The sequence below is a fragment of the Labrus mixtus genome, chromosome 15 (genome assembly GCF_963584025.1).
Source record: "Labrus mixtus chromosome 15, fLabMix1.1, whole genome shotgun sequence".
NCBI classification, from domain to species: Eukaryota; Metazoa; Chordata; class Actinopteri; order Labriformes; family Labridae; genus Labrus; species Labrus mixtus.
Genome location: NC_083626.1, coordinates 19,703,733 through 19,715,845, shown reverse-complemented (window position 1 = coordinate 19,715,845; position 12,113 = coordinate 19,703,733). Strand labels below are relative to the sequence as shown.

General features: G+C 42.4%; 1 protein-coding gene across 1 annotated transcript; it reads right to left on the bottom strand.

The window, feature by feature from the left end:
- Positions 1-460: 460 nt before the first annotated feature.
- Positions 461-4,261, bottom strand: mafba (MAF bZIP transcription factor Ba). The gene has a single exon (XM_061057248.1). The coding sequence runs from the start codon at positions 3,781-3,783 to the stop codon at positions 2,587-2,589; it is 1,197 nt and encodes a 398-aa protein (XP_060913231.1). The 5' UTR covers positions 3,784-4,261; the 3' UTR covers positions 461-2,586.
- Between the last annotated feature and the right edge of the window lie 7,852 nt (positions 4,262-12,113).

Below are 12,113 nucleotides of genomic sequence, written 5' to 3'. Positions count from 1 at the left end.
GTGTGTTGCAAGGTCAAAGATCTCCATTTACCGCGCGCTCTCGTGACGGCGGGGTTTCTGCAGGAGTCAGCATGCCAGCAGAGAGCAGCAGGCAGCACATATAGGAATCTCCCTGCAGCGCCACATAAACGGCCAGAGCCGGTGATCTAATCACAGCAGGGCCACTGGGCTTCGATCCAAACTTTCCACATCATTCTCAAGTCTGAAAATTAAGTAAAGGCCAAGGACAAGGGGGATGCAGGGCACAGGAGTTCGGGCACACGTTTTTTAAAGGTAAAATAAGTGTCCTTAAGTTCTGCACAAAATTCTCTGTAACTCTAAATGTCGTGGCTTTTCTTTGGCACAGTGTGAGTGGGATAATACACAATACTGCTGATGTGCTCATAATATGACTCATCGTGCGTCTGATCCTGTCATCATATCGCACATCTTTTCAAATAAAACTCTGAGATGTAAGTACTGCCATTTCAATGACTTTAATAAGCAAAATAGGAAACAATTTCTTCCAAAAACAACCAAAAATAAGACGAAACAGAAACCAGCCTGAATGGAACAGTTCAAATTTAAGTGTTTAACTATCATTTTTATATAAACAGGATTGAAAATTGATCCCCATCATCGCAAAATACATGGAACAGGTGAAAACAAAACAACAACCCGCTGCTGCAGTCTCAGTTCGATTTCAACACAGTTGAATCAGTAACAAAAAAAAGAAGATTGTTAAATGCATGACTTCTCAACAATAGTTTCAAATGCAAGCACCATGCTTATTCGATATGATCTGACAGTTTGTTAATTTAAATCATTAAAATAAAAACTTTAACTATGCATCTGGCCAGCAGAACCAGAATCATCGAATAATAATAAAACATATGAAAAATAAACAAACGTATAACATAAAATAAACAATTGTTTTCATTTTGAGAATTTGAACCACCTGAGTCCCCTTTTTTACTGACCGGCAGGAAAAAAATCAGGAAAACATAGAGCATTAAAAGTTCCACTTTTTTGTTAAAACGCTCGCGTTATCTAAAAATGAACTATACAGAAACCCCTGAAAAGTAATGATGTTTCTCTTTACATTTAAAAATATAAACACTTTTTTCAATAATAGGCCCAGTTGTGATATGCTACAGGTGGCCGCCGATTTGCATGAGCTTTTGTCGGGTTTTAATGTGGTTTGTTAAAAAGTTACAGCACTTCTCTGAGGAAATGGCACAAAAGCCACGTTGAATTAAAAAGACAGAGAACATTTTTGCCACATTGTGTGTGTTATACAGAATGCAGAAACCTCGCCTTCATGCGTAAAAAAGCATTGTATTCTGTGCAATCTGGCTCCAATAATATTGTGGCCACATGTTCGTCTCCTCAGCCTCGCAGAACACGTGTCCAAATATTACTGTGAAACTCTGCACTCAGGCCTGTGTGTTGAAGAATATCACAATATAGTATCATAGTATGTCTTCCTGGAGGGAGGTCTGCACAAATTTCAAAATGAAAACTTCAAAACATTATCCAAAAAGTGCACTTAAAACACACAACGTTTTTTTTTTAACTGAATTTAAATGAAAAATAAAATGCTTTCTCTCTTGTTCAAATACCCCCAAAATGATTAAAAAAACAATCATAAAAAATAAATGGAATAAAAACACAACTCAAAGAAAGAAAGAAGTTCAAACCAGCCTCCTCAATCTTGTTGTGCAGTTTTGCGGTTGCATAATATTTACAAGCCCCTAAAAAAACACCACACCATATGATACTGCACCGGCAGTCCTGCTGTTCTGTCCCCACTGCATTTCTCTGATAACCCCCCAAGAAACTATGGAGAAGCGCAGATCAACAACATGCTCTTAATATACACGAAAAAGATGAAAGTACAAAATAGAATTACCGTACATGTCCAGCATGCAGGATTAATATTTAATGCAGATTTTTTTTGTTTCAATATATATATTCGAATATAACCAAGCAGGCAATAAATCAATGAGATGTTGCATAAAATGTCCTCAACCCTTCCCTCCCTCTGTGACGGGTTAGCAGACTGAAGTTAAATTTGCATAAAGTGGAGTCTTGCTTTTTGGAGATTTTTTTTCCTCAGATTACAGAGCCCACTTGTTTGAATGTGTTGCAGGCTGCGAGGCCCACTTGGTTTATAACAATGTCATGTATTTTTTTGGAGACACAAAATTACAAGACAACTGCCTCGCAACATCCCCACAATACTTACAGATCATTTCAAAGCCTCAAAGGAAAAAGAAAGAACAAAAAAAAAAAGGAAAAGTTCATCAGCCGATCCTCTTCTCTGAAGAAAAAAAGTCTCTTCACTACAAGCAACTAATCTACAAAGATGCTGCTGATGAGACTCTCTACGTTGCTCTTTGTATCTCAGCTGACACGTGGATGGAGAGATGAGTATATATGAGAATACTAGTCGATGGTTATTCTTCTAATATGAATATAGTTGTTACTGTTATTCGTATAATAAACAGTATGGGAGGTGTGTTTTTGCGCATCAGTCATTTGTGGAGAAAGAAAAGTTTGGGGGTTTGAGGGGAGAGTTTGTTCACAAGAAAAGGCGATGAAGACTCACATGAAAAACTCTGGTGATGAAGGGGTGTCACTGGTCGAGCCGGCCTCGCGGAACCCGTTATTGGCCCCTGAACCCGTCAGTTTTTCGCACTTGAGTTTGTAGGCGTCCCGCTCCCGCGCCAGCCGGCTGATCTCCGCCTTCAGCTGCTCCACCTGGTTGATCAGCTGCGTCTTCTCGTTCTCCAGCACGTGCTTCTGCTGCACGCGCTTATACCTGCAGGACTGTGCGTAGCCCCGGTTCTTCAGGGTCCGCCTCTTCTGCTTGAGGCGGATGACCTCGTCCTTGGTGAAGCCCCGTAGGTGTCTGTTGAGCTCCCGCACTGACATTGACACCAGCTGGTCGTCGGAGAAGCGGTCCTCCACGTTCAGGCCGCCCCCGGAGCCGTGGGACTGGCTCAGGTGGCCGTGCGAATGGTGGTGGTGATGATGGCGGTGGTGATGGAGCGACTCGGGGGACACCGGGGACGGGCTGTCGGGGTCCTGGCTGTGGTGATGATGGTGCTGACTGTGTGGGTGGTTGTGAGCGCCCGGGTGCCCAGACAGCTCCTCGGAGTGGTGCGGGATGCCCCCTGCGTACGGGTGATGGTGCTGTTGACCGTGGCCGTGGTGGCTGTGGTGGTGGTGTGGGCCCCTGTAGCCATCAAAGCCGCCTTGCTGCTGAAGTTGCTGCTGGACATGTGGAGGTGGAGGGTGGCCGTGAGCTGTGGCTCCAATCAGGGCCTCGACCGCATCCTCTGGGGTCAGGGACAGGGTCTGGGGGTCCAGCTGCTGGTGGTACCCATTGTTCGGCATCCAGTACAGCTCCTCCAGGTGATTTTTCTGTTCTGTGGGGCTAAAGCTGGGCGAAGAGGGCACCGAGCTGCAGGGTGTACTGATGGGTGTGGAGGACACAGAGCCCTGGGGTTGGAGACGGTTACATTGGCGTACAGCGTTGCGCTCCAGCCCTGCCAGGCCTTCCTTCTTTACGTCGAACTTCATCAGGTCAAAATCATTGACATATTCCAGAGCCAGAGGGCTGCTGGGCAGCTCCGGGCCCATGCTCAGCTCTGCGCTCATGTTGTTGTCGCGACTCTTTTGCAGATCTGCGAGCGTCGCAAAAACTGACTTGTTAATCAGCGTCTGTTCTCTCCTTTCTTGTTTCATGCAATAGTTCTTTTGGCTCCTCCACCGCTGCACACGGACTTGTTGTAGCATGAAACACCGTGCGATTGGTGGAAAAAAAAAAAAAAAAAAAAAGGAAAAAAAAGAGTGGAGGAAAAACTTTCAGACTAATGCTCTGCGCACAGTTTGCGTCATATAGCCTACTTCTGCTGGGATAATCTGGCAGCGAGACCAGGCAGGAGGTAGAAAGCAATGCGTCTCAGTGCAAAAGTAAAACCTCAGTCCCTTCAGTAGAAGCGCGTTGAGAAAAAAAGCAACATAAATAATATTAATAATAATTAAGGAAATACCACGTCTGTTCGCTGACGGGAACCAGTCCTCGTTGCAACTTCTTAGTAGTAAGTCCCTTTTTTCTCCAGGAAAAAATAACAGGAGCGAATAAGCGGAGTAAATAGGGCGTCTGAATTTTCGCTTAGAAGCAGCTTTTCCAGCTCTGCACCGCAGAGATTTAAAGGCTCGCCTCTCTCGCTCTCTCCCACTCTCTGGTATCCAGCAGACTGCGCTCGGAGCCTGCCAGCGCTTTATCCTTATAGCGCACCGTGACGTCGCGCTGAAAGGGCTGGATCCTGATCGCTCAGCTCTCCAATGGGAGCGGGACTCTGCGCTGGAACAGAGGAAGAGGCGGAGGAGGAGAGGAGAGGAGGGCGCTCAGTTCAGTCTTGACAGCTACAGACAGTCAGCTGACCGACTTCCCTAAAAGCAGAACGTGGGAGGAAAGTGGAGGAGAGAAATGCCTTCACATTATTATGGACACAGTCCGCGGTGTTACGCGCTGCTCCGCGTCTTCACTAATGTTTCTCAATGAAACAATGTGAGTGACTTATAGGATTCAGCTCTACAAAGCTAATGTAATACAATTTGTATTCCACAATAATTCAATAAGAAAACTGGAGAAATACACAAACGATGCTTAACTCGGCAGTTTATGTCACAGGGGTCATATGGACAACATGACATGCTGCATGTTTCAGAACTTTCCAGAACACTTGGACCATTAATGCGTTAAGATCTTGACACTTCAAATAGAGAATTACACTTTCAGCTATCATGAAAGTGCTTGAACCGACTTTATTTATTTAAGACCCCAATTATTGTTTTTCAGAGTTTCAAAATGGCCCATTTAAAAAACAAATTTTAACCTTTTAAGTTACCCTAAAGCCTCATATTCATTGCATTACTTGCATGAGCTCACTGCAAGTTTCTGCTGTATTTTGTAGCTGATGAAGGTGTAGGGTGATAGGTCACCATTTTTTTATCAATGTTGTAAAGTTTAATCGCTTCCCCCAAACAAAGACACACAACCTAATTGTGTTATTCTGCTGTTGTTAAGTTTACAGACACACTTGTCTCTCATGCAGATGTTGAGCTTTAAGTAAAATCATTCCCGGAATCTGAAAGTCAGGGTATAATCTACTGTTCTTAATATGAATATTATCTTTAACTGTGATCCTCAATGAAGTATTTTCCCGTAACCTTTCCGCACTGAATTGAATTGATTTTGATTGGACCTCAGCAACCATGCCTATTTGTGTAACACATTATAGGTTTAGTGTTTTTGTGGAAAAGTAAAATTTGTTCAGAAACCTGTTATTGCTCCCAGATTCCTTCACCAGGCTCTTCTTGGCTCGGACACATCGTTTTATAGTGAACAGTATCTCTAACAGGGGATGGAGCAGAAAACAGGCTCAAGGCTGCCCCTGCGTGGACGTCACGTGCACCTGTGACGCTGCTGCTGCTTCTATAGATTTCCTTTTTTATGCGCTTGTTTTTTTCCATCTCCGCGCTAATTGCTCATTTTAAATGCCACATCCTGCAATTATGACTGACAGCAATTAATCTGCATCATTTCATCCTCATAAACACTCAGTGTCACGTGTTTAATCACCTCTCTGACACTGTCTAACAGGTAGTTCGAAAAAAAAAAAGGATCAGATGCTCCAAAATGCTCCATTGATTTGATCTGTATTTTTAATTGCCTGCCAAGAGAGAGAGAGAGAAAAAGAATTAGTGTGAGTAAATGTCTCGCCTCCCTGCTAAAAGAAACTGCTTGTAAATGAGTCAATCGGAAGGATCGATTGGATTATCATTTCGTTTCCAGCTCATATCCACGCTTCAGTTCAGCCGCGAACAGAGCCTATTGATCAGGCACGATGGAAGAGGAGGCTGCCAGAGAGGAGAGCCGATAATGAACGCCGCAGTGTTTGTTTGGGTTAATTTCTTAATCAGTTTGCAGCAGTGATCAACTCTGAATGCAAACAGCCATAAATCTTAAAACACAACTAAGTCTAAATGTTCATTTATGATGTAGTTTAGATTCCCTTTAACGCAGTTCAAGTTAAAATCTGGGTATTTAAGGGATAGTTTTCAACTATACTCTGACGTAAGTCTAAACTAAATTATCAAACAAAGTTCTGAAGGTAAAAAAAAATAAATCAACAAATACTGAAATATTTGAAACCAAAATACTTTTTTGTTGACATTTTCCTAAAGCATTATTGAGGAGACTTTGACCACACACTCAAAAATTGATGCAGAATGATTTATGATCCTTACTATTTAATCTGTCAATGTTTAGGCTATGAGTAATTTTATGATTGAATCTTAGTTTAAACTTTGTAATATTGTACGCGCTAACATTCTAATTTTGTTACAAAATTGCATCATAATAAATTGGCAACTCATTTTTTAAACCACGATATTTAATATAGAGCCTTAAAATCTTAAGTCTTTTTAGAAAGTAAGAACTCCTGTCACCCGCATGCCGAGACACAAGAATGCATTTTTTTTTCTTCTACAAAATCAAAAAGGTGCAGGTAGCGTCAAAGTCAAAAAAAGACATCTTTTTATTCCCCCAACCTGCCGGCGAGCTTCTAATTTCTCAGCTCCAACTTCAAAAGCGCCCCGAGCGAGTCATGCCGTGCTGTGCCGTATCGTGTCGTGCTGCTCTAAAACCCTTTTCGAAGTGAGGCCGACCCGACGGCAGCCCCATTAGGTCGTAATGCTCTCTAATATAGCCCGAGTCCAGCGCCTAATAGATCGCGGCAGGCCTGCCGGCGGCTCTCCCCCCTCGGTCATAACGTGCTGTAATGGAGAGACGAGATGTAAAAAAGCGTCCATGTCAGCAGCATATCGCTGGTTAATGATCTATTAAGTGATCCGTGTGCTTATGGACAGCGAAAAAAAGTGTTGATGCTTGCTTATTCGCCCCTAATGAGAGTCCCATCCTACGGATTTTAGGAATGAATAACAGAAATAAAATCACCTTTAAAATGTTACATTTAACAGTTGATGCATGGAGGCTGCAGCGGCTGCAGCTCCCCACATCTCACATCCCAAACCTGCATCAGGCCCGATTCTTTCACAAACGAGGCCCATGGCATGGCTATATGAAGAGACATGGTTCCCTTCACAAAAATGGATTTCTATTCTGCTCCAGGACCTGTCCATGTACGCGCACCAGCTGCCCGGAGGCCGGGCTGCATCCGTGCCAAGACCGCTCGGACCTGTGTGAACTCAAACTTCTTTGCTATGGGAGGATGCACTCACTGTAAGGATATTTTTTTTTTACAGTCAGAACCAGACTTCATGTCTCACTTTGAGGTAAACAGTTGGTTTTATTTGCCCGTCTTTGGGTCGTTTGGCGTGCGTAATGATTAACTGTAATGGTCCCCCCCGACCGTTCCTGGAAATGTTGCAGAACAAAACGGGAGGTAGCCGTGCTGGAAGGCCCCTGACAGACAGCGTGAGGGATGGAGATGGAGAGACGAGGCTTTTCGGAAGTGCTGCTTTGATTAGCTTTGACGCAGGAGCGAGAAAGGAGACACGGAGAGCTCGTGAAGACTTGGCTGGAAAAGTTCTACACGTTACAATTTTCTTTTGCAGCCCTTGAGATTAAAGAAAATGTTGTAAAGTGAGTTTGAGGTCGGATAACTCACGGATAAAAATGTGGGCTAAAATTCAAATTATTATTTTTTTCCTTTCACTTCAACATCGAGCTGCCACAAGATTGAAGTTGTATTTTTGTATTTTACAGAATGACACATCAGGGATCTGACAAATAACGTCTAGTGTCACTTCTCTCATTATTTATTGTTTTCTGCTTATATTTTGGCTATGTTTAATTATGTACAGAAAATAAATCGCTCCAACTCATTAAAGGGATTTTGTTACTCTGTTAAGTATAACTCACCCATTCTCAACCTTAAATGAAAAAGTGTAAACTATAAGTCTATACGTTTTGGCATACAATTAAAACAATGCCACTGAGGAAAAAACATAGAATTTAGCCTAAATTTGTATCCAAAATGTCACTTCTCTTGTAGATTCCCTTATCTAACACTTTCCATTTACAGCGTGAAGATACTCAGGCATTCTTGTTTACTCCAGACTGATCGATTACCTCGGTTCAAACATGTATTATTAAGACGTGTCGTCTGTGAAAACATGCGAAGGGCAACCAGCCTCTGGAGAAATCCAACATCCCATCAGAGATAATTGACTGAGGAGTTTTTCAGGAAAACAATAAGAAGTGAGATAAGTGCAAAATCTGGCTATCTCATTAATATGAAAACGTATTGATTTTACAGTGAGCGTTTACTGTTTATTTGTAAAGATAAGAAGAAGAAAAAAGAAAACCTCTGCATGCTCTCCACTTGGGCACAGGCCTGTTCACACTCATCATTCTTCAGCTGTGTGATCACTGCAGCCACACTGACATTTGCTCGCTCTGAAGGTAGTTGTGCTGGCAGAGAAAATTAGGGCTTATTTCTTGTGACAGGGCGCCTCTGGTGGCGCATTTACTCATTGCTTATAGCTTGATGTGTATCATCATTGACATGCAGACTTTTTTTTTTTTTAAATTTGGCACGCAGCATCAACTTAAAAACTTTCACTGATTTAGTCTTTTTTAATGGGAGGGGCAGAGAAGATGCAAAAAGACGATGGGTGAGGCTAGGGCATAATTGTAGCCTTTTCTAAGATTAGATGTCTCTGATTGACATGCTGTAAATATAACAACAAATAAATGTCAGTTTGCACTGTACTGGCATAAAACCAGAAGAAAAGGAACAATAAATCTGCCTTTTGCTGTGGTCATTTCATTAATGTAAATTGCAATGCTATGTACAATAGTTTGGCTTCCCTCCAGTTGGCTCTTTGCTGAGGCGTATGCATAACATCAGGTCTTATCATAAACTGGGGCTGCGTAACCACCGAATGTAGGCGACCACAGGATCCAAATATCAGAGTGCAGGCATAATATAATTAAAGCCCCTCTGGTCATAACCACCATTTACATCTGTGTTTTCTCAGCTATTAACAGGCTTCCACAACTCTAAATTAACATACAAGTAACTCAATGCTTAAGATGTATTGAATAAATGAGTATCCTTTTTTTTTTATTCATGAACCTTATTTTAATACAAAACAATGACATACATTTAATTCTACCAATGAAATATTATTATATACACAATTTCCTTTTGCACTGAAGGAACCCTGTCTCTGTCTGACATTAACATGTCAGTCTGACGAGCATTTTCTGTTGCATAGCCGTCTCTAATTCTGCATATGGAGCTGTCAGAGCGTATCTCTGGCTTATATTAAATTTCCACTTCATATAATATTCTGGAAAATGCCCATCATGTACAGTAGAGCACATACAGCGCCAGCCGTTTGTTATTAAGCTAAGAGTCAAGAAAGGGTTTTAATAGGCCTCTAATGGCTCTGTGTAATATCTTAGAAGACTTTTTATTTTCCTGTCAGCTGTGTAAAGTATAAATGTTTATGATAAGAGAAGTGTTCACTAACTGTTCACCAGTGTGCCCCGCTACTGACTGACCTCAGGTCACTTTGATGCCAGTGTGTGAGTGTGTGGGCACAGAAGGCAAATGCAGCCCATTTTTTCTCTCCTCTCCTCTCCTGCGTTTCATTCTTTCTCATGATGATCATGACGCTGTCCTTACATGTCAAAATGAACCTGTTGTAACTCATTATGGGTCAGAAAATAGTCACTTTCATCAAACATCCCTTCTCTTCCCCTTTTCTTCTTCTTCTTCATCCTCTCTCCTCCTCTGTCAACCCTTCCTTCGCTGAGTGACCTCCTTGCCTCCTGGCTCTCTCACCCCTCTCTCCTCTGGCCCCGGCCCTGGCCCTGCCCACCCTGGGTCATTTATCATGGGCCAGGAGGGGAGCCCCTGGGCCTGCAGGCCCCTGTCAGCCCCTGCAATCGCCTCTTTGTGGCTCCCAGCAAACAAGTGTTGGATCAGCAAAAGTCTATTAAAGCCTGGTGGGCCTTTCTCAGCCAATTGGGTTCGGGTCACTGAGCTGCTCTCGCGCTGCTCCGAGAGCTCTTTGTGTCGCCGCCGCTCGCTGACACAGATCCCCACAAGATTAATGATTTTTAGCAGCCATTTGGGTCTCATTCACAGGGTCCTTCTCTCTCTTTGCCCCTTTTTTCCTCTTCTCTCCACTTGTTCTGTCCTCTTTTTTCTTTAACCCATTTCTTCTTCTCTATGTCTTCCTACTGATTTCTCGCTCTGTGGTTTGCTCCTCTCCCCCTCCCTTTCACTTTTACACCTATCAATGCTGACTTTTTCTAAGGTCATTACCCACGTAAAACACATTACTTAGATTTCTTTTGTCCCATATACATTCATAACAATCCCTCTCTATTATAAGGATATGCATTGTAGTTGCTAAATGTGTTTCTGTCTATTTATTTTAGAGTGATCAGCTCTTGCCTGATTAATCAGGTTGTTAAAAAAACAGCTCCACCATCCACATTACAGTCCTGGCAGGCTTCCCTGCAGCATGCCTCAGGAGGCTCAGAGTAATTTGAAATCTTGGAGCCACTTTCCACGACTTCCATGTTGCCATGTTCTCAGTGTTGTTTCCAGTAATAACTGCAGGTTAAGTGCACGTCCCGGAGCCCGGCCAAGGCAGCTCTATCCCTCACCTGGGACATGACTCAGCACAGCTCAGGTCATCCGGCCATTTCCCTGACCACTGGACCACACCCCGACCTACTCTAAACCCACAGGAGGAGCAGTGTTTACGCAGGACTCGTGTTCACTTACATCATCTAATGTAATGCTTGTTTTATTTACTGGCTGGACATTTACTGAAACAAAGTCTTGCATTGACTGAAACCTTTAGCCATTTGAAGTCCATAAACACAAAGAACTTTTTTTACATGATAAACTTTATCATTTTTTTAATTAGTTTTAAGACCAGCTGTGCAGCTGTTAAATGATGTCTAAACAGAGTTCATAAATTGATTTTGACATTTAGGAACATTCACAAAAATACATCTAGCCTACTTTCTGTTTCTCACACATCCCTTTCATTCATTTGTTGTGCCTGTCACAAATATGAAGTACTCACAATACTCAAATGTCTTTATGTAAAAACAGAGTTCTACATTCAAATTGGTTTCACTAAAAACAGTATCCATGCTGAGATCCCTTTCTATTGCAGTTTTACAGTTGTATTTTCATTAAGTAATGGGTGACAAATTCTACACCCATCAACTGGTTCCCAAATGTTTTATGTGTTAAACAATCCCTTTCCTTTCCCATTAAATCTCAGTAAAGACGCATCAAGCATTTTAACAAAGATGACTTTGTAATGAAAATACAGTAAATGGTATTCAAACTGATCTTCATGTAGGTATGTTTGGAGTAGGAGAGGGTCTTTTCAAAGCCATTAATGGTAGGCAGAAATGTTGCTTCTTTGTTTAAATGTGCTTGTAAGTTATGGTTTAAGCTGTGGTTGAAAAATGGGAATAAGAAAAACTATTTGCTGAAGCAATTTAGTCTTTAGACAAACAGAGTTGTGGTCAGTATTAAAAACTCAATTATGTAGTGTAAATATTTCACTCTACTCATCTGTTTTCATCTCAGGAAAACTGTTTTATGACGAAGCATGTGGGGGAGCCGTGACAAAAATCTGTGTGTTCATGTGTGTATGTGTGAAAATATAATATTCCCTTTTCCTGTGTGTTAAGCGATAAGCTGTCAGAGTGGCTGCTGGTCGTTCAGCGGCTGCTTTCACCTTAAGCTCCCCCTGTTGTGTTTACGGCGTGTCTCTTTCAGGACTGAATGGATGAACCCAGCCTGCTGGCATGTCCATCCACCTGCCCTGTTTCCCGTCTGATTAATCTTCTGTGTGTGTATATGTGTGTGTGTTTGTTTGTATGTGCCCCTGTGTGTAAATGGTTATAGATGGGGCGACACCACAACACTGGCAGCCTGAATCATTACTCACAAAGATAGGGAGAGACCCAGGGCCGAGGAACCCCTAACATCCTCCTCCTCACTACACACACACACACACACACATACATACATATCCCCAGGTTATTC

What these genes read in the sequence shown, in the direction of transcription:
- mafba (XM_061057248.1), bottom strand. Translation starts at nt 3,783, where the DNA reads ATGCTACAACAAGTCCGTGTGCAGCGGTGGAGGAGCCAAAAGAACTAT.